Genomic DNA, 25,219 nt, shown 5'->3' on the forward strand with positions numbered 1-25,219 from the left:
CTCACCCCTTCACGGGGCGACAGGGTAGCCTAGTGGTTAGAGCATTGGACTAGTAACCGAAAGGTTGCAAGTTCAAATCCCCGAGCTGACAAGGTACAAATCTGTTGTTCTGCCCCCTGAACAGGCAGTTAACCCACTGTTCCCAGGCCGTCATTGAAAATAAGAATTTGTTCTTAACTTAATCTTAACTGACTTGCCTAGTAAAATAAAGGTCAAATAAAGGTCAAATAAAGGTCAAATAAAAATAAAATAAAATTCACCCTGCACAGCCTGCCAGGACCAGTTGTGCCTGCGGCACAAAGTGCACCATATTGCCTATATAGTGCATTGACTTTAACCAGTCCTCAAAGGACTATGGTGAAACGTAGTGCTGTATGTAGGGAAAAGGGTGCACTTTGGGTTACACAGACTCAGAGAGGTGACCCAGAACCCAGACCAGGCAGAGTGAATGGAGTCTGTGTGGAGAATCTGAACAAAGAGCTCCATGAATCAGACTTCCATCATTCCATTATTCTGTTTCCCATTCCAGTTCTGTTCCAGCTTAATCCGGGAATCACCTCCCTCCCCAAAAACACAGTGTCAGTCCAGGGCAGCAATTTCATGTCTCCACATTCTATACATCTGCTCACATAGCCTGAATAATCATTCTCAATTCATGTAAGTCAATATCTAAAAACAGTGTAATTAATAGACTATTTCCCTTGCACAGTTTTAACGACTCTCTACCGTTATCACCCTGGTGAGGTCACCTGTTACGTAGGGTTAGTCTCTACCGTTATCACCCTGGTGAGGTCACCTGTTACGTAGAGTTAGTCTCTACCGTTATCACCCTGGTGAGGTCACCTGTTACGTAGCTGTCGTCTCTACCGTTATCACCCTGGTGAGGTCACCTGTTACGTAGAGTTAATCTCTACCGTTATCACCCTGGTGAGGTCACCTGTTACGTAGAGTTAGTCTCTACCGTTATCACCCTGGTGAGGTCACCTCTTACGTAGAGTTAGTCTCTACCGTTATCACCCTGGTGAGGTCACCTGTTACGTAGGGTTAGTCTCTACCGTTATCACCCTGGTGAGGTCACCTGCTACGTAGAGTTAGTCTCTACCGTTATCACCCTGGTGAGGTCACCTGTTACGTAGAGTTAGTATCTACCGTTATCACCCTGGTGAGGTCACCTGCTACGTAGAGTTAGTATCTACCGTTATCACCCTGGTGAGGTCACCTGCTACGTAGAGTTAGTCTCTACCGTTATCACCCTGGTGAGGTCACCTGTTACGTAGAGTTAGTCTCTACCGTTATCACCCTGGTGAGGTCACCTGTTACGTAGGGTTAGTCTCTACCGTTATCACCCTGGTGAGGTCACCTGTTACGTAGCGTTAGTCTCTACCGTTATCACCCTGGTGAGGTCACCTGTTACGTAGGGTTAGTCTCTACCGTTATCACCCTGGTGAGGTCACCTGTTACGTAGGGTTAGTCTCTACCGTTATCACCCTGGTGAGGTCACCTGCTACGTAGAGTTAGTCTCTACCGTTATCACCCTGGTGAGGTCACCTGTTACGTAGCGTTAGTCTCTACCGTTATCACCCTGGTGAGGTCACCTGCTACGTAGGGTTAGTCTCTACCGTTATCACCCTGGTGAGGTCACCTGCTACGTAGAGTTAGTCTCTACCGTTATCACCCTGGTGAGGTCACCTGTTACGTAGAGTTAGTCTCTACCGTTATCACCCTGGTGAGGTCACCTGTTACGTAGCGTTAGTCTCTACCGTTATCACCCTGGTGAGGTCACCTGCTACGTAGAGTTAGTCTCTACCGTTATCACCCTGGTGAGGTCACCTGTTACGTAGGGTTAGTCTCTACCGTTATCACCCTGGTGAGGTCACCTGTTACGTAGGGTTAGTCTCTACCGTTATCACCCTGGTGAGGTCACCTGCTACGTAGGGTTAGTCTCTACCGTTATCACCCTGGTGAGGTCACCTGCTACGTAGAGTTAGTCTCTACCGTTATCACCCTGGTGAGGTCACCTGTTACGTAGCGTTAGTCTCTACCGTTATCACCCTGGTGAGGTCACCTGTTACGTAGGGTTAGTCTCTACCGTTATCACCCTGGTGAGGTCACCTGTTACGTAGGGTTAGTCTCTACCGTTATCACCCTGGTGAGGTCACCTGTTACGTAGGGTTAGTCTCTACCGTTATCACCCTGGTGAGGTCACCTGTTACGTAGGGTTAGTCTCTACCGTTATCACCCTGGTGAGGTCACCTGTTACGTAGCGGAGTTAGTCTCTACCGTTATCACCCTGGTGAGGTCACCTGTACTAAAGCCATCTTGATCAGCTGCTAAACCACATACTGTGTCCTGTGGTCCTGTGGTCCGTGGTCCTGTGGTCCTGTGGTCCGTGGTCTCCTGTGGTCCGTGTCCTGTGGTCCTGTGGTCCTGTGGTCCTGTGGTCCGTGGTCCTGTGGTCCGTGTCCTGTGGTCCTGTGGTCCTGTGGTCCTGTGGTCCGTGTCCTGTGGTCCTGTGTCCTGTGGTCCTGTGGTCCGTGTCCTGTGGTCCTGTGGTCCGTGTCCTGTGGTCCGTGTCCTGTGGTCCTGTGGTCCGTGTCCTGTGGTCCGTGTCCTGTGGTCCTGTGGTCCAGTGGTCCGTGTCCTGTTGTCCGGTCCTGTGGTCCTGTGGTCCGTGTCCTGTGGTCCGTGTCCTGTGGTCCGTGTCCTGTGGTCCGTGTCCTGTGGTCCTGTGGTCCTGTGGTCCTGTGGTCCGTGTCCTGTGGTCCTGTGGTCCGTGTCCTGTCCGTGTCCTGTGGTCCGTGTCCTGTGGTCCGTGTCCTGTGGTCCTGTGGTCCGTGTCCTGTGGTCCGTGTCCTGTGGTCCTGTGGTCCGTGTCCTGTGGTCCTGTGGTCCGTGTCCTGTGGTCCGTGTCCTGTGGTCCTGTGGTCCGTGTCCTGTGGTCCGTGTCCTGTGGTCCTGTGGTCCGTGTCCTGTGGTCCTGTGGTCCTGTTGTCCGTGTCCTGTGGTCCGTGTCCTGTGGTCCTGTGGTCCGTGTCCTGTGGTCCTTGTGGTCCTGTGGTCCTGTGGTCCTGTGGTCCGTGTCCTGTGGTCCTGTGGTCCTGTGGTCCGTGTCCTGTGGTCCTGTGGTCTGTGTCCTGTGGTCCTGTGGTCCGTGTCCTGTGGTCCTGTGGTCCGTGTCCTGTGGTCCTGTGGTCCGTGTCCTGTGGTCCGTGTCCTGTGGTCCTGTGGTCCGTGTCCTGTGGTCCTGTGGTCCTGTGGTCCGTGTCCTGTGGTCCTGTGGTCCGTGTCCTGTGGTCCGTGTCCTGTGGTCCATGTCCAGTGGTCCGTGTCCTGTGGTCCGTGTCCTGTGGTCCGTTTCTGTGGTCCTGTGTCCTGTGGTCCGTGTCCTGTGGTCCGTGTCCAGTGGTCCGTGTCCAGTGGTCCGTGTCCAGTGGTCCGTGTCCTGTGGTCCGTGTCCTGTGGTCCTGTGGTCCGTGTCCTGTGGTCCGTGTCCTGTGATCCTGTGTCCTGTGGTCCTGTGGTCCGTGTCCTGTGGTCCTGTGGTCCGTGTCCTGTGGTCCTTGTCCGTGTCCAGTGGTCCGTGTCCAGTGGTCCGTGTCCTGTGGTCCGTGTCCTGTGGTCCGTGTCCTGTGGTCCGTGTCCTGTGGTCCGTGTCCTGTGGTCCGTGTCCTGTGGTCCGTGTCCTGTGGTCCGTGTCCTGTGGTCCTGTGGTCCTGTGTCCTGTGGTCCTGTGGTCCTGTGGTCCGTATCCTGTGGTCCGTGTCCTGTGGTCCTGTGGTCGTGTCCTGTGTCCTGTGGTCCGTGTCCTGTGGTCCTGTGGTCCTGTGGTCCAGTGGTCCGTGTCCTGTGGTCCGTGTCCTGTGGTCCGTGTCCTGTGGTCCTGTGGTCCGTGTCCTGTGGTCCGTGTCCTGTGGTCCTGTGGTCCCTGTGGTCCGTGTCCTGTGGTCCTGTGGTCCTGTGGTCCGTGTCCTGTGGTCCTGTGGTCCGTGTCCTGTGGTCCTGTGGTCCGTGTCCTGTGGTCCGTGTCCTGTGGTCCTGTGGTCCGTGTCCTGTTGTCCTGTGGTCCGTGTCCTGTGGTCCTGTGGTCCGTGTCCTGTGGTCCTGTGGTCCGTGTCCTGTGGTCCGTGTCCTGTGGTCCGTGTCCAGTGGTCCTGTGGTCCTGTGGTCCAGTGGTCCTGTGGTCTTGTGGTCCTGTGGTCCTGTGGTCCGTGTCCTGTGGTCCGTGTCCTGTGGTCCTGTGGTCCGTGTCCTGTGGTCCGTGTCCTGTGGTCCTGTGGTCCTGTGGTCCGTGTCCTGTGGTCCTGTGGTCCTGTGGTCCTGTGGTCCGTGTCCTGTGGTCCTGTGGTCCGTGTCCTGTGGTGGTCCTGTGGTCCTGTGGTCCGTGTCCTGTGGTCCGTGTCCTGTGGTCCTGTGGTCCGTGGTCCTGTGGTCCGTGTCCTGTGGTCCGTGTCCTGTGGTCCGTGTCCTGTGGTCCTGTGGTCCTGTGGTCCGTGTCCTGTGGTCCGTGTCCTGTGGTCCGTGTCCTGTGGTCCGTGTCCTGTGGTCCGTGTCCTGTGGTCCGTGTCCTGTGGTCCTGTGGTCCGTGTCCTGTGGTCCTGTGGTCCGTGTCCTGTGGTCCGTGTCCTGTGGTCCGTGTCCTGTGGTCCTGTGGTCCGTGTCCTGTGGTGTCCTGTGGTCCGTGTCCTGTGGTCCGTGTCCTGTGGTCCGTGTCCTGTGGTCCTGTGGTCCGTGTCCTGTGGTCCGTGTCCTGTGGTCCGTGTCCTGTGGTCCTGTGGTCCGTGTCCTGTGGTCCGTGTCCTGTGGTCCGTGTCCTGTGGTCCTGTGGTCCTGTGTCCTGTGGTCCTGTGGTCCGTGTCCTGTGGTCCTGTGGTCCGTGTCCTGTGGTCCGTGTCCTGTGGTCCTGTGGTCCGTGTCCTGTGGTCCGTGTCCTGTGGTCCTGTGGTCCGTGTCCTGTGGTCCGTGTCCTGTGGTCCGTGTCCAGTGGTGGTCTTGTGGTCCTGTGGTCCTGTGGTCCGTGTCCTGTGGTCCGTGTCCTGTGGTCCGTGTCCTGTGGTCCGTGTCCTGTGGTCCTGTGGTCCTGTGGTCCTGTGGTCCGTGTCCTGTGGTCCTGTGTCCTGTGTCCTGTGGTCCGTGTCCTGTGGTCCGTGTCCTGTGGTCCTGTGGTCCGTGTCCTGTGGTCCGTGTCCTGTGGTCCGTGTCCTGTGGTCCTGTGTGGTCCTGTGGTCCTGTGGTCCGTGTCCTGTGTCCTGTGGTCCTGTGGTCCGTGTCCTGTGGTCCGTGTCCTGTGGTCCGTGTCCTGTGGTCCTGTGGTCCGTGTCCTGTCCGTGTCCTGTGGTCCGTGTCCTGTGGTCCGTGTCCTGTGGTCCTGTGGTCCGTGTCCTGTGGTCCGTGTCCTGTGGTCCTTGTCCTGTGGTCCTGTGGTCCGTGTCCTGTGGTCCGTGTCCTGTGGTCCGTGTCCTGTGGTCCTGTGGTCCGTGTCCTGTGGTCCTGTGGTCCTTGTCCTGTGGTCCTGTGGTCCGTGTCCTGTGGTCCTGTGGTCCTTGTCCTGTGGTCCTGTGGTCCGTGTCCTGTGGTCCTGTGGTCCGTGTCCTGTGGTCCTGTGGTCCGTGTCCTGTGGTCCTGTGGTCCTGTGGTCCTGTGGTCCATGTCCTGTGGTCCTGTGGTCCTGTGGTCCGTGTCCTGTGGTCCGTGTCCTGTGGTCCTGTGGTCCGTGTCCTGTGGTCCGTGTCCTGTGGTCCGTGTCCTGTGGTCCGTGTCCTGTGGTCCTGTGGTCCGTGGTCCTGTGGTCCTGTGGTCCTTGTCCTGTGGTCCTGTGGTCCGTGTCCTGTGGTCCGTGTCCTGTGGCCCTGTGGTCCTGTGGTCCTGTGGTCCTTGTCCTGTGGTCCGTGTCCTGTGGTCCTGTGGTCCGTGTCCTGTGGTCCTGGTCCGTGTCCTGTGGTCCTGTGGTCCTTGTCCTGTGGTCCTGTGGTCCGTGTCCTGTGGTCCGTGTCCTGTGGTCCGTGTCCTGTGGTCCTGTGGTCCGTGTCCTGTGGTCCTGTGGTCCGTGTCCTGTGGTCCGTGTCCTGTGGTCCGTGCCCTGTGGTCCATGTCCTGTGGTCCTGTGGTCCGTGCCCTGTGGTCCGTGTCCTGTGGTGCTGTGGTCCGTGTCCTGTGGTCCTGTGGTCCGTGTCCTGTGGTCCTGTTGTCTGTGTCCTGTGGTCATTTCCCAGTCGGAGGCTCAATAGCACCACAACTATCATTCAGGACATTCTCCACGGTCAAGCATTCTTCAGGACTGTGATTGGTCCCAGGTGGTCGATGTGACAACAAATACACTCCTATCTATCCGGGTCACAGTGAATATAAACTGTGATGGTGTGTTCCGGGTTCGGGACTGAGGGAGATCAGGGTTGGTTCCCTGCCCTCAGGAGAACCTGTACTGAGTCATGACACACTGGTGGACAGGAGAGAAGACACACCAGTGTGTGTCTCTGAGTGACTGAATGTTTGTGTGGCTGTCTGAGTCTAAGGGAGACATGTGGGAATGACATCTGTTCACTGCTGGTCTTGGCAGTTGGACGCACACACACACACACGTCGTGCAGCGTTCCCACCATAAAACATGCCAGCTGAGGTATCAGGACGATTAATACAGACTCTCGTTTATTAGTAAAGGCACCAACACACACACACACACACAGGGCTCCCGAGTATCACAGCTGTGCAAGAGGTGTCACTATCGTCCCTGGTTTGAATCCAGGTTGCATCACATCCGGCTGTAATTGGGAGTCCCATAGGGCGGAACACCATTGGTCCAGTGTCGTGAGGGCTTGACCGGGAGTAGGCCGTCATTGTAAATAAGATTTTCTTCTTTACCGACTTGCCTAGTTAAAATAAGGTTAAATAAATTCCTGTTGGAACACACACAGGCATCATATGTGTACACCATGATTGAATGTGTGGAAAGGGATGCACAGACCCTCAAGCTCTCTCTGTGTGTGGTTGAGGCTGACACACACAGGTAGAGACAAGCATGAATGAGGGCTTCCTGTGCTCAATATGGACTGTTCTATACATGTAAAGTAGTCTCTCTCTCTCTCTGTATCTCTCTGTATCTCTCTCTCTCTCTCTCTCTGTATCTCTCTCTCTCTCTCTCTGTATCTCTCTCTCTCTCTGTATCTCTCTGTATCTCTCTCTCTCTCTGTATCTCTCTCTCTCTCTGTATCTCTCTCTCTCTCTGTATCTCTCTCTCTCTCTCTCTCTCTCTCTCTCGAGTGATTGAGTGAGTGAGTGAGTGAGTGAGTGAGTGAGTGTTTTCAGCCTGTTCTGGTCATAGAGGACTGGATAACGGAGGGTGAGAAGAGAGAGAAGAGCGGCGAGACGAGAGAGCGATGAAGGGGAACGAGGGGGTTAGTGTGTAAATCGTGGGAACAAGCCAACTCAACAACGGGTTTCCTGCTAGGCAACCAATGTAACAATGGCTGGTTGCCGAGGACTCGCTAGTCCAGATCATTCCCTAGGCTACTACAGTGAGTGAGGGGCAACTGCTGTCTCTCTCACACACACACACACACACACACACAAACACTATTATTAAGTCATTACATTACAGCAGGGGTCCTGACCCACGCTCTTAGAGGGGGAAATCTGGGGGCTTTCCAAACAGACACAGACACACACACACACACACACACACACACACACACACACACACACACACACACACACACACACACACACACACACACACACACACACACTGCAAGCAGGCAGGCAGGCAGGCCTCTGTGAAGAGACACTCAGGGAGAGGGGGAGCCAGGTTAATGCAGCTGACTGGGCAGCATGAGTCAGGGCATGGCATGTGGTGGCAAGCATATAGCCTGGAAAAGCCCTCCAGTCAGTCACACAAGACACTGGATACAGACAGTCTGCAAGGCATTCTAGTTGTTATGGATACGTTTAGCTAAGATAGGTCATGTTGTGTTTATGCTAGGATCTGTAGAAAATGTGATTAGAAAAAAAGAGGTTAACCAAAACAGATAGAGGAATGAGGGAGATCTGGCCTTGTGTGTGTGTGTGTGTGTGTGTGTGTGTGTGTGTGTGTGTGTGTGTGTGTGTGTGTGTGTGTGTGTGTGTGTGTGTGTGTGTGTGTGTGTGTGTGTGTGTGTGTACACTTGCATGTAAGCACTCCCTATTCGCTGACACAGGAAGTGAACGCGTCCTTTATATGGAGGCCAGTGAAAAGCAGAGAGTTATATAATCAAACTCAGACAGACAGACAGACAGACAGCGCATACATATCAACCAGCCTAACACTACTAGAATCTGAAGTCAAATGTCTGTTTGTTGATGATCTGGTGCTTCTGTCACCAACCAAGGAGGGCCTACAGCAGCACCTTGATCTTCTGCACAGATTCTGTGAGACCTGGGCCCTGACAGTAAATCTCAGTAAGACAAAAATAATGGTGTTCCAAAAAAGGTCCAGTCGCCTGGGCCACAAATACAAATTCCATCTAGACACTGGTGTTCTAGAGCACACAACACACTATACATACCTTGGCCTAAACATCAGCGCCACAGGTAACTTCCACAAATCTGTGAACGATCTGAGAGACAAGGCATGAGGCGCCTTCTTGGACATCAAAAGGAACATAACATTCGACATACCAATTAGGATCTAGTTAAAAATACTTGAATCAGTTAGAGCCAACCAATAATTCAGTCATAGAGCCAACCAAGAATTCACAAAATGTGACAAACACCAAATTGAGACTCTGCATGCAGAATTCGGCAAAAATATCCTCTATGTACAACGTAGAACACCAAATAATGCATGCAGAGCAGAAATAGGCCAATACCCTCTAATTATCAAAATCCAGAAAAGAACTGTTAAATTCTACAACCACCTAAAAGGAAGCGATTCCCAAACCTTCAATAACAAAGCCATCACCTACAGAGAGATGAAACTGGAGAAGAGTCCCCTAAGCAAGCTGGTCCTGGGGCTCTGTTCACAAACACACCCCACAGAGCCCCAGGACAGCAGCACAATTAGACCCAACGGGGCGGCACGGTAGCCTAGTGGTTAGAGCGTTGGACTAGGTTGCAAGTTCAAATCCCCGAGCTGACAAGGTACAAATCTGTCATTCTTCCCCTGAACAGGCAGTTAACCCACTGTTCCTAGGCCGTCATTGAAAATAAGAATTTGTTCTTAACTGACTTGCCTAGTTAAATAAAGGTAAAATAAAAACACTGTATTGATATATATAAAAGAATATATGACATTTGTAATGTAACACTGTATTTTTCTTTAGGAACTTCTGTGAGTACAATGTTCACTGTCCACCTTTCACTGTTTGTTATTGTCTATTTAACGTGCTTTGGCAATGTAAACATGTGTTTCCCATGACAATAAAGCCTCTTGAATTGAATTGAGAGAGAAAGTTCACAAATAAAAAATGACTTAAAAGATGACTCAACTTCAGTAGAGTGGAATGTAGAAGTGTCAGAAACTCAACTCACTGCATTCTACATGACCATACAGAGGCGCCCAGCTACTATCTTAAATTATACGATGAATCTGGGTGATAAAACTACTGCCCAAAATAGGCTGCTACATCATTGGAAAATGATTCCCTATACAGCCAGTGTTTGCTGATTCCCTATACAGCCAGTGTTTGCTGAGGGGAAAATGATTCCCTATACAGCCAGTGTTTGCTGAGGGAAAAATGATTCTGAGGGGAAAATGATTCCCTATACAGCCAGTGTTTGCTGAGGGGAAAATGATTACAGCCAGTGTTTGCTGAGGGGAAAATGATTCCCTATACAGCCAGTGTTTGCTGAGGGGAAAATGATTCCCTATACAGCCAGTGTTTGCTGAGGGGGAAAATGATTCTCTATACAGCCAGTGTTTGCTGAGGGAAAATGATTCTCTATACAGCCAGTGTTTGCTGAGGGGAAAATGATTCCCTATACAGCCAGTGTTTGCTGAGGGGAAAATGATTCCCTATACAGCCAGTGTTTGCTGAGGGGAAAATGATTCCCTATACAGCCAGTGTTTGCTGAGGGGAAAATGATTCCCTATACAGCCAGTGTTTGCTGAGGGGAAAATGATTCCCTATACAGCCAGTGTTTGCTGATTCTCTATACAGCCAGTGTTTGCTGAGGGGAAAATGATTCTCTATACAGCCAGTGTTTGCTGAGGGGAAAATGATTCCCTATACAGCCAGTGTTTGCTGAGGGGAAAATGATTCTCTATACAGCCAGTGTTTGCTGAGGGGAAAAAATGAGTGTTTCCCTATACAGCCAGTGTTTGCTGAGGGGAAAATGATTCCCTATACAGCCAGTGTTTGCTGAGGGGAAAATGCTATACAGCCAGTGTTTGCTGAGGGGAAAAAATGAGTGTTTGCTGAGGGGAAAATGATTCCCTATACAGCCAGTGTTTGCTGAGGGGAAAATGATTCTGAGGGGAAAATGATTCTATACAGCCAGTGTTTGCTGAGGGGAAAATGATTCTCTATACAGCCAGTGTTTGCTGAGGGGAAAATGATTCTCTATACAGCCAGTGTTTGCTGAGGGGAAAATGATTCTCTATACAGCCAGTGTTTGCTGAGGGGAAAATGATTCTCTATACAGCCAGTGTTTGCTGAGGGAAAATGATTCCCTATACAGCCAGTGTTTGCTGAGGGGAAAATGATTCCCTATACAGCCAGTGTTTGCTGAGGGGAAAATGATTCCCTATACAGCCAGTGTTTGCTGAGGGGAAAATGAATACAGCCAGTGTTTGCTGAGGGGAAAATGATTCCTATACAGCCAGTGTTTGCTGAGGGGAAAAAATATACAGCCAGTGTTTGCTGAGGGGAAAATGATTCTCTATACAGCCAGTGTTTGCTGAGGGGAAAATGATTCCTATACAGCCAGTGTTTGCTGAGGGGAAAATGATTCTCTATACAGCCAGTGTTTGCTGAGGGGAAAATGATTCTCTATACAGCCAGTGTTTGCTGAGGGGAAAATGATTCCCTATACAGCCAGTGTTTGCTGAGGGGAAAATGATTCCCTATACAGCCAGTGTTTGCTGAGGGGAAAATGATTCTCTATACAGCCAGTGTTTGCTGAGGGGAAAAAATGATTCTGAGGGGAAAATGATTCTATACAGCCAGTGTTTGCTGAGGGGAAAAAATGAGTGTTTGCTGAGGGGAAAATGATTCCCTATACAGCCAGTGTTTGCTGAGTGGGAAAATGATTCTCTATACAGCCAGTGTTTGCTGAGGGGAAAATGATTCTCTATACAGCCAGTGTTTGCTGAGGGGAAAATGATTCTCTATACAGCCAGTGTTTGCTGAGGGGAAAATGATTCTCTATACAGCCAGTGTTTGCTGAGGGGAAAATGATTCTCTATACAGCCAGTGTTTGCTGCCAGTGTTTGGAAAATGATTCCCTATACAGCCAGTGTTTGCTGAGGGGAAAATGATTCCCTATACAGCCAGTGTTTGCTGAGGGGAAAATGATTCCCTATACAGCCAGTGTTTGCTGAGGGGAAAATGATTCCTATACAGCCAGTGTTTGCTGAGGGGAAAATCAGCCAGTGTTTGCTGAGGGAAAATGATTCCCTATACAGCCAGTGTTTGCTGAGGGGAAAATGATTCCCTATACAGCCAGTGTTTGCTGAGGGGAAAATGATTCTCTATACAGCCAGTGTTTGCTGAGGGGAAAATGATTCCCTATACAGCCAGTGTTTGCTGAGGGGAAAATGATTCCCTATACAGCCAGTGTTTGCTGAGGGGAAAAAATGATTCTGAGGGGAAAATGATTCCCTATACAGCCAGTGTTTGCAGCTATACAGTGTTTGCTGAGGGGAAAATGATTCCCTATACAGCCAGTGTTTGCTGAGGGGAAAATGATTCTCTATACAGCCAGTGTTTGCTGAGGGGAAAATGATTCTATACAGCCAGTGTTTGCTGAGGGGAAAATGATTCTCTATACAGCCAGTGTTTGCTGAGGGGAAAATGATTCTCTATACAGCCAGTGTTTGCTGAGGGGAAAATGATTCTCTATACAGCCAGTGTTTGCTGAGGGGAAAATGATTCCCTATACAGCCAGTGTTTGCTGAGGGGAAAATGATTCTCTATACAGCCAGTGTTTGCTGAGGGGAAAATGATTCCATTAGAGCCAGAAATATGTCAGCTCAGATGTTTTCTACCTACTGTAGGTGAGGTGTTTGTTTAAACATTACCCCGAAGGACTTAGACAACAGAGTAGAGAGGGTTAATGGTGGCTGGAAATGCTGATACCAGGGGACTTTGATCAGTGTGTGAGAGAGAGAGAGAGAGAGAGAGAGAGAGAGAGAGAGAGAGAGAGAGAGAGAGAGAGAGAGAGAGAGAGAGAGAGAGAGAGAGAGAGAGAGAGAGAGAGAGAGAGAGAGAGAGAGAGAGAGAGAGAGAGAGAGAGAAAAGTGGGCTCTATAAACTCAGTAGACTTTGATCTGAGTGACTTGTGCGCACACACACACACACACACACACATACTAAACACACCAAAAATAAAATCAAGGAATTGTGGGATTGAAAACGCCCATCCCATTAGATGTATTCACTGAGGGAGATACAGTTACAAGTCGGAAGTGTACATACACCTTAGCCAAATACATTTAAACTCAGTTCATCAACATTTCTGACATTTAATCCAAGTAAAAATTCCCTGTCTTGTTCAGTTAGGATCACCACTTTATTTTAAGAATGTGAAATGTCAGAATAATAGTAGAGAGAATGATTTATTTCAGCTTTTATTTCTTTCATCACATTCCCAGTGGGTCAAACGTTTACATAAACTCTATTAGTACTTGGTAGCATTGCCTTTAAATTGTTTAACTTGGGTCAAACGTTTTGGGTTGCCTTCCACAAGCTTCCCACAATAAGTTGGGTGAATTTTGGCCCATTCCTTCTGACAGAGGTGGTGTAACTGAGTCAGGTTTGTAGGCATCCTTGCTCACACACGCTCCTTCAGTTCTGCCCACACATTTTCTATAGGATTGTGGCCAGGGCTTTGTGATGGCCACTCCAATACCTTGACTTATTTTGACACAACTTTGGAAGTATGCTTGGGGTCATTGACCAAGCTTTAACTTCCTGACTGATGTCTTGAGATGTTGCTTCAATATATACACATAATTTTACGTCCTCATGATGCCATCTATCTTGTGAAGTGCACCAGTCCCTCCTGCAGCAAAGCACCCCCACAACATGATGCTGCCACCCCCGTGCTTCACGGTTGGGATGGTATTCTTCAGCTTGCAAGCCTCCCCCTTTTCCCTCCAAACATAACAATGGTCGTTACTGCCAAACAGTTCTATTTTTGTTTCATCAGACCAGAGGACATTTCTTCAAAAAGTATGATTTTTGGCCCCATGTGCAGTTGCAAACCGTAGTCTGGCTTTTTTATGGCGGTTTTGGAGCAGTGGCTTCTTCCTTGCTGGGCAGCCTTTCAGGTTATGTCGATATAGGACTCGTTTTACTGTGGATATAGATACCTTTGTACCTGTTTCCTCCAGCATCTTCACAAGGTCATTTGCTGTTGTTCTGGGATTGATTTCTACTTTTCGCACCAAAGTACATTCATCTCTAGGAGACAGAAGGCATCTCCTTCCTGAGCGGTATGATGGATGCGTGGTCCCATGGTGTTTATACCTGCGTACTATTGTTTGAACAGATGTTTGTACAGATGAGCGTGGTACCTTCAGTCATTTGGAAATTGCTCCCAAGGATGAACCAGACTTGTGGAGGTCTACAATTTTTTTCTGAGGTCTTGGCTGATTTCTTTTGATTTTTCCATGATGTCAAGCAAAGTGGCACTGGGTTTGAAGGTAGGCCTTGAAATACATCCACAGATACACCTCCAATTGACTCAAATGATGTCAATTAGCCTATCAGAAGCTTCTAAAGCCATGACATCGTTTTCTGGAATTTTCCAAGCTGTTTAAAAGGCACAGGCAACTTAGTGTATGACCCACTGGAATTGTGATACAGTGAAATAATCTGTCTGTAAACAATTGTGTCATACACAAAGTAGATGTCCTAACCAACTTGCCAAAACTATAGTTTGTTAACAAGACATTTGTGGAGTGGTTGAAAAAAGAGTTCATGACTCCAACTGTATAAAACTTCTGACTTCAACTGATGGGACACACACTCCCAGAGCACCCCATATTAGACCCAACTGACAGAAGTATTCATCTTGAAGCTATGGGGGCGCTATTTCATTATTGGATAAAAAAACGTGCCCGTTTTAAGCGCAATATTTTGTCACAAAAAGATGCTCGACTATGCATATAATTGACAGCGTTGGAAAGAAAACACTCTGACGTTTCAAAAACTGCAAAGATACTATCTGTGAGTGCCACAGAACTGATGCTACAGGCGAAACCAAGATGAAACTTCAAACAGGAAATGAGCAAAGTTTTTGAAGCGCTGTTTTCCAATGTCTCCTTATATGGCTGTGAATGCGACAGGAATGAGCCCACAATTTCTGCCGTTTCCCCAAGGTGTCTGGAGCATTGTGACGTATTTGTAGGCATATCATTGGAAGATTGACCATAAGAGACCACATTTACCAGGTGTCCGCCCGGTGTCCTGCGTCGAAATTGGTGCGCAAACCTCAGCTGCAAGTATTTTTCCATGGAATTCAGAGAAGAAAGCAGGCTTCCACGAACGATATATCAATGAAGAGATATGTGAAAAACACCTTGAGGATTGATTCTAAACAACGTTTGCCATGTTTCAGTTGATATTATGGAGTTAATTTGGAAAAAAGTTCGGCGTTTTGGTGACTGAATTTTCGGTTTGTTTTGGTAGCCAAAAGTGATGTACAAAACGGAGCGATTTCTCCTACACAAAGAATCTTTCAGGAAAAACTGAACATTTGCTATGTAACTGAGAGTCTCCTCATTGAAAACATCCGAAGTTCTTCAAAGGTAAATGATTTTATTTGAATGCTTTTCTGGTTTTTCTGAAAATGTTGCCCGCTAAATGCTACGCTAGCTATCAATACTCTTACACAAATGCTTGATTTGCTATGGTTCAAAAGCATATTTTGAAAATCTGAGATGACAGTGTTGTTAAATGGCTAAGCTTGAGAGCTCGCACATTTATTTCATTTAATTTGCGATTTTCATAAATAGTTAACGTTACGTTATGCTAATGAGCTTGAGGCTATAACTGGATACAGGTTTTTTTCGTAGACAAACGTGAACAAAATGGAGCGATTTGTCCTACACAAATAATATTTTTTGAAAAACTGAACATTTGCTATCTAACTGAGAGTCTCCTCATTGAAAACATCTGAAGTTCTTCAAAGGTAAATTATTTTATTTGTATGCTTTTCTTCTTTTTGTGAAAATGTTGCTGGCTGAATTCTAGGTTTATAGCTATGCTAGCTATCAATACTCTTACACAAATGCTTGTTTAGCTATGGTTGAAAAGCATATTTTGAAAATCTGAGATGACAGTGTTGTTAACAAAAGTCTAAGCTTGAGAGCAAATATATTTATTTCATTTCATTTGCGATTTTCATGAATAGTTAACGTTGCGTTATGCTAATGAGCTTGAGGCTATAAATAGAATCCCGGATCCGGGATTGCTCGTCGCATGAAGTTAAGTGAATAGGAAACAATGAAGAAAAGAGACAGATCATTAAGGACCCAGATAGGACCCAGCTCAGAGAGAGAGAGAGAGACCAGATGCTCAGCAGGCTCTGCTCACACTTACTGGCCTGAGGCCAAACCACGACCAACAACATTGGACACTTTATGGAACAAAAAGCCTTTACTATTTCATCCTGGAATATCCAAGGCTTGAGGTCATCTGCCCTTGGCCTGAAGAGCAGAAACCCGGACTTCACCAAAGAAATCGGTAATACAGACATTGTCATCCTGCAAGAAACCTGGTATAGAGGAGACAGACACACTGGATGCCCTCTAGGTTACAGAGAGCTGGTAGTCCCATCCACCAAACTACCAGGTGTGAAACAGGGAAGGGACTCAGGGGGTATGCTAATTTGGTATAGAGCAGACCTAACTCACTCCATTAAATTATTCAAAACAGGAACATTCTACATTTGGCTAGAAATTCAAAAGGAAATTATCCTAACAGAGAAAAATGTCCTCCTGTGTGCTACCTATAACCCCCCACTAAAATCCCCATATTTTAATGAAGACAGCTTCTCCATCCTGGAGGGGGAAATCAATCATTTCCAGGCCCAGGGACATGTACTAGTCTGTGGCGACCTAAATGCCAGAACCGGACAAGAACCTGACACCCTCAGCACACAGGGGGACAAACACCTGCCTGGAGGTGACAGCATTCCCTCCCCCGTATGCCCCCCTAGGCACAACTATGACAACATAACCAACAAAAACGGGTCACAACTCCTGCAGCTCTGTCGCACGCTGGGTATGTACATAGTCAATGGTAGGCTTCGAGGGGACTCCTATGGTAGGTACACCTATAGCTCATCTCTTGGCAGTAGTACTGTAGACTACTTTATCACTGACCTCAACCCAGAGTCTCTCAGAGCATTTACAGTCAGCCCACTGACACCACTATCAGACCACAGCAAAATCACAATCTACTTAAACAGAGCAATACTCAATCATGAGGCATCAAAGCCAAAGGAACTGAGTAACATTAAGAAATGCTATAGATGGAAGGAATGCAGTTTGGAAACCTACCAAAAAACAATAAGGCAACAACAAATTCAAACCCTTTTAGACAATTTCCTGGGTAAAATGTTCCACTGTAATAGTGAAGGTGTAAACTTGGCAGTAGACAATCTTAACAGTATATTTGACCTCTCAGCTTCCCTATCAAATCTAAAAATCTCAAATAGAAAACCGAAGAAAATTAACAACAATGACAAATGGTTTGATGAAGAATGCAAAAATCTAAGAAAGCAATTGAGAAACCTGTCCAACCAAAAACATAGAGACCCGGAAAACCTGAGTCTACGCCTTCACTATGGTGAATCACTAAAACAATACAGAAATACACTACGGAAAAAGAAGGAACAGCATGTCAGAAATCAGCTCAATGTAATTGAAGAATCCATAGACTCTAACCACTTCTGGGAAAATTGGAAAACACTAAACAAACAACAACACAAAGAATTATCTATCCAAAATGGAGATGTATGGGTAAACCACTTCTCCAATCTTTTTTGGCTCTATAACAAAGAATAAAGAGCAAAAATATATACATGATCAAATACAGGTCTTAGAATCAACTATTAAAGACTACCAGAACCCACTGGATTCTCCAATTACATTGAATGAGTTACAGGACAAAATAAAAACCCTCCAACCCAAAAAGGCCTGTGGTGTTGATGGTATCCTCAATGAAATGATCAAATATACAGACAACAAATTCCAATTGGCTATACTAAAACTATTTAACATCATCCTTAGCTCTGGCATCTTCCCCAATATTTAGAACCAAGGACTGATCACCCCAATCCACAAAAATGGAGACAAATTTGACCCCAATAACTACCGTGGAATATGCGTCAACAGTAATCTTGGGAAAATCCTCTGCATTATCATTAACAGCAGACTCGTACACTTCCTCAATGAAAACAATGAACTGAGCAAATGTCAAATGGTCTTTTTACCAAATTACCGTACAACAGACCATGTATTCACCCTGCACACCCTAATTGACAACCAAACAAACCAAAACAAAGGCAAAGTATTCTCATGCTTTGTTGATTTCAAAAAAGCCTTCGACTCAATTTGGCATGAGGGTCTGCTATACAAACTGATGAAAAGTGGTGTTGGGGGTAAAACATACGACATCATAAAATCCGTGTACACAAACAACAAGTGTGCGGTTAAAATTGGCAAAAAACACACAAATTTCTTCACACAGGGTCGTGGGGTTAGACAGGGATGCAGCTTAAGCCCCACCCTCTTCAACATATATATCAACGAACTGGCGCGGGCACTACAAAAGTCTGCAGTACCAGGCCTCACCCTACTAGAATCTGAAGTCAAATGTCTGCTGTTTGCTGATGATCTGGTGCTTCTGTCACCAACCAAGGAGGGCCTACAGCAGCACCTAGATATTCTGCACAGATTCTGTGAGACCTGGGCCCTGACAGTAAATCTCAGTAAGACCAAAATAATGGTGTTCCAAAAAAGGTCCAGTCACCAGGACCACAAATACAAATTCCATCTAGACACTGTTGCCCTAGAGCACACAAAAAACTATACATACCTTGGCCTAAACATCAGCGCCACAGGTAACTTCCACAAAGCTGTGAACGATCTGAGAGACAAGGCAAGAAGGGCATTCTATGCCATCAAAAGGAACATAAATTTCAACATACCAATTAGGATTTGGCTAAAAATACTTGAATCAGTCATAGAGCCCATTGCCCTTTATGGTTGTGAGGTCTGGGGTCCGCTCACCAACCAAGACTTCACAAAATGGGACAAACACCAAATTGAGACTCTGCATTCAGAATTCTGCAAAAAATATCCTCCGTGTACAACGTAGAACACCAAATAATGCATGCAGAGCAGAATTAGGCCGATACCCACTAATTATCAAAATCCAGAAAAGAGCTGTTAAATTCTATAACCACCTAAAAGGAAACGATTCCCAAACTTTCCACAACAAAGCCATCACCTACAGAGAGATGAACCTGGAGAAGAGTCCCCTAAGCAAGCTGGTCCTGGGGCTCTGTTCACAAACACACCCTACAGAGCCCCATGACAGCAGCATAATTAGACCCAACCAAATCATGAGAAAACAAAAAAGATAATTACTTGACACATTGGAAAGAATTAACAAAAAAACAGAACAAACTAGAATGCTATTTGGCCCTACACAGAGAGTACACAGCGGCAGAATACCTGACCACTGTGACTGAACCAAAATTAAGGAAAGCTTTGACTATGTACAGACTCAGCGAGCATAGCCTTGCTATTGAGAAAGGCTGCCATAGGCAGACATGACTCTCAAGAGAAGACAGGCTATGTGCTCACTGCCCACAAAATGAGGTGGAAACTGAGCTGCACTTCCTAACCTCCTGCCCAATGTATGACCATATTAGAGAGACATATTTCCCTCAGATTACACAGATCCACAAAGAATTCGAAAACAAATCCAATTTTGAAAAACTCCCATATCTACTGGGTGAAATTCCACAGTGTGCCATCAGAGCAGCAAGATTTGTGACCTGTTTCCACGAGAAAAGGGCAACCAGTGAAGAACACGCACCATTGTAAATACAACCCATATCTATGCTTATTTATTTTATCTTGTGTCCTTTACCAGTTGTACATTGTAAAAACACTGTATATATATATATATATATATATATAAAATATGACATTTGTAATGTCTTTATTGTTTTGAAACTTCTGTATGTTTGATGTCTACTGTTAATTTTATTGTTTATTTCACTTTATATATTATCTACCTTACATGCTTTGGCAATGTTAACACATGTTACCCATGCCAATAAAGCCCCTTGAATTGAAATTGAATTGAGAGAGGACCCAGATAGGACCCAGCTCAGAGAGAGATAGAGGACCCAGCTCAGAGAGAGAGAGAGAGAAAGACAAACACCATTGTAAATACAAGCCATATTTATGCTTATTTATTTTCCATTTATTTATTTACCAGTTGTACATTGTAAAAACACTGTATATATATATATATATATATATATATATATATATATATATATATATATATATATATATAATATGACATTTGTAATGTCTTTATTGTTTTGAAACTTCTGTATGTGTAATGTTTACTGTTAATTTTTATTGTTTTTTTCACTTTTGTATATTATCTACTTCACTTGCTTTGGCAATGTTAACACGTTTCCCATGCCAATAAAGCCCCTTGAATTGAATTGAACTGAATTGAAAGAGAGGCTCCATTCAGAGAGAGATAGAGAGGACCCAGCTCAGAGAGAGATAGAGAGGAGCCAGCTCAGAGATAGATAGAGAGGAGCCAGCTCAGAGAGAGCTAGAGAGGAGCCAGCTCAGAGAGAGATAGAGAGGACCCAGCTCAGAGAGAGATCACAGATAGGATACAGCTCAAAGAGAGATCACAGATAGGACCCAGCTCAGAGAGAGATTGAGAGGACCCAGCTAAGAGAGAGATGGAGGACCCAGCTAAGAGATAGATCACAGATAGGACCCAGCACGGAGAGAGTGATAGAAAGAAAAACACAGATACAAAGGTCAAGGGTTGCACAGTAGAAGGTGACACTTACATTCGCTCCACCCCCAGGACCATGGGCACCTTGTCTCCGGAGTGGTTGCTACGGAAACGCAGGCGGAAGAGGTGGCTGGCCCCAGGCTGCCGTGATGTCAGCATTCCAGCGGTGCTTCTGACGGGTGATAGGTTGACATCCTCGGCCTGGCAGGGTCCCACCCAAATTTGGCCCCTCAGAGCATAGTCTATCACTGTGTAGCTGTCCTCACTGAGGAGGAGAGAGACAGAGAGCGAGAGGGAGGGAGAATGAGAGACAGAGAGCGAGAGGGAGGGAGAATGAGAGACAGAGAGCGAGAGGGAGGGAGAATGAGAGACAGAGAGCGAGAGGGAGGGAGAATGAGAGACAGAGAGCGAGAGGGAGGGAGAATGAGAGACAGAGAGCGAGAGGGAGGGAGAATGAGAGACAGAGAGCGAGAGGGAGGGAGATTGAGAGACAGAGGGCGAGAGGGAGGGAGATTGAGAGACAGAGGGCGAGAGGGAGGGAGAATGAGAGACAGAGAGCGAGAGGGAGGGAGATTGAGAGACAGAGAGCGAGAGGGAGGGAGAATGAGAGACAGAGAGCGAGAGGGAGGGAGATTGAGAGACAGAGAGCGAGAGGGAGGGAGAATGAGAGACAGAGGGCGAGAGGGAGGGAGAATGAGACATAGATTATCAGGTGAGGCAGATGAACCTGTAGCCATATTACAAAGCTGCAGTAGTCTGGTAGCCAGACAGACCCACAGAGCTGCAGTAGTCTGGTAGCCAGTCAGACCCACAGAGCTGCAGTAGTCTGGTAGCCAGTCAGACCCACAGAGCTGCAGTAGTCTGGTAGCCAGTCAGACCCACAGAGCTGCAGTAGTCTGGTAGCCAGTCAGACCCACAGAGCTCAAACAAACAAAGATGGAAGACTAAGCTTGAAAGAGGGAAGGAAAGGTGAGAGAAAAGAGGAGATGAAGAGGAGAGGAGGAGGGTGAGGATAGAGAAGAGGATATGAAGAGGTGAGGGAGAGGAGATGAAGAGGATGGTGAGGGAGAGGAGATGATGAGGAGAGGAAGAGGAGAAGAGGTTGAGGGAGAGGATGGTGAGGGAGAGAAGATGAAGAGAAGAGGACAGGGTGAGGAAGAGGAGAAGAGGGTGAGAAGAGGAAAGGAAGGGGAGGAGAGGGTGAGGAAGGGGAGAAGAGGAGATGAAGAGGAGAGGAAGGGGAGAAGAGGAGAGGGTGGGGGAGAGGAGAGGCCAGCTGCTGTGTAGTAGTGGTGAGTTGTTACACAAGTGTTCCTGTGAGTCTAGGGTTTACCTGAACAGAGAATCAAATCAAATTTTATTTGTCACATACACATGGTTAGCAGATGTTAATATGAGTGAAGCGAAATGCTTGTGCTTCTAGTTCCGACCGTGCAGTAATATCTAACAAGTAATCTAACAATTTCACAACAACTACCTTATACACACACACAAGTGTAAAGAAATGAATAAGAATATGTACACATAAATATATGGATGAGCGACGGCCGAACAGCATAGACAAGATGCAGTAGATGGTATAGAGTACAGTATATACATATGAGATGAGTAATGTTTGGTATGTAGTGTCACTCAGCAATGCATCTCTCCACAACAATTGTTTAATTTGTTACATTTGATGTCATTTAGCAGATCCTCTTCTCTGGAGCGACTAACAGTTGTTTGTTAATCAACAATACACATCGGTAGATGGGCAGGTGAACTGCTCATCAGAGCCATCTCCTCTCCAGGTCAAACAGCAGTAGAATCACCCTGGCTAGACGAGGCTATGAGAAAAGCATGTCCAAGAGGGACCGGCCAGTAGCATGGAGTCCAGGGTTAACGTTGGCTCTGCACTCCCTGCTCTACTGCTGGCCTAATGTACCGTGACCTAGATTCCAATTAGTCTAGCCAGTGCTTTTATTTCTGATCATGCAGAGAAAGAGAAATAGAAAGAGAGAAACCGATAGAGAGAGAAAGAGAGGAATAGTAACATGCCACAGCAGAACCGATTCCACACCAACACGTATCCAAACAGACCCAGTCCTGGAAACCACTGGAGCTGCTTTGGATCAAATTCCCAGAAAGAAAAAAGGTTTCAGTCATTTAGAGAGAAAGCGGCAGAATGATCCGTCTCAGCTGGAGATGAAAAAACAAGGAGATTTGGGGGAATGAGAAGCACACCCACGAATTAATGAGAGCCATCTGGTTTCCAGGAAGTCATACTTTATTGACGGAGTGTAGAATGTTCCTGAAATATTTTTGGGGGGCGGGGGGGGTAAAACAAGCTTCCGTTCCGATCCTGCTGACAATGTGCAGATCCATAGGCTCAGTACTGATACACAGACACGTGTACAGACACACGCACAGATTGTGAGCACACCAACAGAGACAGGTTTGTATGTTCAGCCAGGCCATTACACTTGTGCTAAAAGTTCCACTGCTTCTTCCAGTAGTTGACCTCACAGTTGAACTGACTGAAGTAGTTTTGTTTTCATGACTAAGAGCTATCATGAGTACCTTCCCTCTAATAAATCAACCAGGTAGATCCGGCCAGAAATGGTCCCATATCTTCTGAGAGAGTGAAAGATAAAAACAAACAGGCACACCCTGTTAATGGAGCCCCGTGGCTACACCTCCACTGTCACCATGCTGGGACAGGGTGCTGAGGTGTGTTCTGGGAAACGGCCCATACTCCAAAGTCACACTTGACTCATACCAGAGAGACAACACACATGAACACAGTTTCCCGCGCATAACTGTCGCAACGACCTACAGAGAATCTGAGCTTGCCATAGTCATATTTACCATATCTAAACTTTCCTTCATCACCACCACCACCCTCCCTATCTGTGGGATTGGCTGCGATTGGCTAGTGAAAATGTGCAGTTCACTGTGATTGGCTAGCGAGACTGTAGGAGTTAGCTGTGATTGGCTATTGAGACTGGAGTTGACTGTGATTGGTCAGGAGACTGTGGGATTGGCTGTAATTGGCTAGTGAGACTGTGGACCCACCTCTTCTTCCTGGTGAGGATGAGGACGTCGTTGAAGAGGAAGAAGTAGACCTGCTGCCGTGACGTCTTCTTAGAGAAGATGCCGTTCTCCTCCACGAAGGCTGTGAGCTCCCCTCTCTTCACCATCCACCGGGAGGACGACACCAGTGGGAAAGGCTGTGGGGAGAGACACACACACAGACAATCAATATCAAGGTTTACAAATGTAATGTACTCCAGACATTCCTGTGTAGTGTGTGTGAACAGCTGGCTATGAGGGCAGAATGTATGTTCACAGCCCTGCAGACATCTGTTAGGTCCACGTGTACCAGCAACACTTTACCACATCACTACAACACATGTGCCTGTCTGACAACGTGTGTCCACAAATGTGTGTATGAGAACCTGTTTGAATATGTACAGTGCCTTGCGAAAGTATTTGGCCCCCTTGAACTTTGCGAACTTTTGCCACATTTCAGGCTTCAAACATAAAGATATAAAACTGTATTTTTTTTGTGAAGAATCAACAACAAGTGGGACACAATCATGAAGTGGAACGACATTTATTGGATATTTCAAACTTTTTTAACAAATCAAAAACTGAAAAATTGGGCATGCAAAATTATTCAGCCCCCTATAAGTTTGATACTCTGAATGATCCAAGTTGACCTAAATGACAATGATGATAAATACAATCCACCGATTAATCAACTGTACCTGCACTGTGATAGTCGCTTAAAGCCCAGGGTATGTCTCTATCAGTTTTGCAAAAGTTTTACAGAGTTACCATAAAGCCCAGCTACAGAGTTACCATAAAGCCCAGCTACAGAGTTACCATAAAGCCCAGCTACAGAGTTACCATAAAGCCCAGCTACATGTGGAAGAGTTACCATAAAGCCCAGCTATAGAGTTACCATAAAGCCCAGCTACAGAGTTACCATAAAGCCCAGCTATAGAGTTACCATAAAGCCCAGCTATCGAGAGTTACCATAAAGCCCAGCTACAGAGTTACCATAAAGCCCAGCTACAGAGTTACCATAAAGCCCAGCTAGTTTTTGAGAGTTACCATAAAGCCCAGCTATAGAGTTACCATAAAGCCCAGCTATAGAGTTACCATAAAGCCCAGCTATTCAAGAGTTACCATAAAGCCCAGCTATAGAGTTACCATAAAGCCCAGCTATAGAGTTACCATAAAACCCAGCTATAGAGTTACCATAAAGCCCAGCTATAGAGTTACCATAAAGCCCAGCTACAGAGTTACCATAAAGCCCAGCTACAGAGTTACCATAAAGCCCAGCTACAGAGTTACCATAAAGCCCAGCTATAGAGTTACCATAAAAGCCCAGCTATAGAGTTACCATAAAGCCCAGCTACAGAGTTACCATAAAGCCCAGCTATAGAGTTACCATAAAGCCCAGCTATAGAGTTACCATAAAGCCCAGCTACAGAGTTACCATAAAGCCCAGCTACAGAGTTACCATAAAGCCCAGCTACAGACTGGGGTGTTACCATAAAGCCCAGCTATAGAGTTACCATAAAGCCCAGCTATAGAGTTACCATAAAGCCCAGCTACAGAGTTACCATAAAGCCCAGCTATAGAGTTACCATAAAGCCCAGCTATAGAGTTACCATAAAGCCCAGCTACAGAGTTACCATAAAGCCCAGCAGAGTTACCATAAAGCCCAGCTACAGAGTTACCATAAAGCCCAGCTAGAGTTACCATAAAGCCCAGCTATAGAGTTACCATGAAGCCCAGCTATAGAGTTACCATAAAGCCCAGCTATAGAGTTACCATAAAGCCCAGCTACAGAGTTACCATAAAGCCCAGCTATAGAGTTACCATTCTGCCCCTAAAACCCAGCTATAGAGTTACCATAAAGCCCAGCTATAGAGTTACCATAAAGCCCAGCTACAGAGTTGCTACAGAGTTTAAAGCCCAGCTACAGAGTTACCATAATTTCCACCTTAACATTAACCTTATGCTCC

At 46.9% G+C, this 25,219-nt stretch overlaps 1 protein-coding gene across 1 annotated transcript in view; it reads right to left on the bottom strand.

Annotated features, from left to right (window-relative positions):
• Nucleotides 1–25,219, bottom strand: part of LOC135553191 (rho guanine nucleotide exchange factor 26-like) — an 88,386-nt gene that overhangs the window by 18,841 nt on the left and 44,326 nt on the right. Inside the window, exons 11-12 of the mRNA XM_064985360.1 lie at nucleotides 23,256–23,410; nucleotides 20,257–20,466 (exon numbers count right to left, since the gene is read on the bottom strand). Of these exons, the coding sequence (XP_064841432.1) occupies nucleotides 20,257–20,466; nucleotides 23,256–23,410 (365 nt within the window). The remainder of the gene's footprint in view (nucleotides 1–20,256; nucleotides 20,467–23,255; nucleotides 23,411–25,219) is intronic.

This window comes from Oncorhynchus masou, chromosome 13, assembly GCF_036934945.1.
Source record: "Oncorhynchus masou masou isolate Uvic2021 chromosome 13, UVic_Omas_1.1, whole genome shotgun sequence".
In the NCBI taxonomy this organism is placed as follows: Eukaryota; Metazoa; Chordata; class Actinopteri; order Salmoniformes; family Salmonidae; genus Oncorhynchus; species Oncorhynchus masou.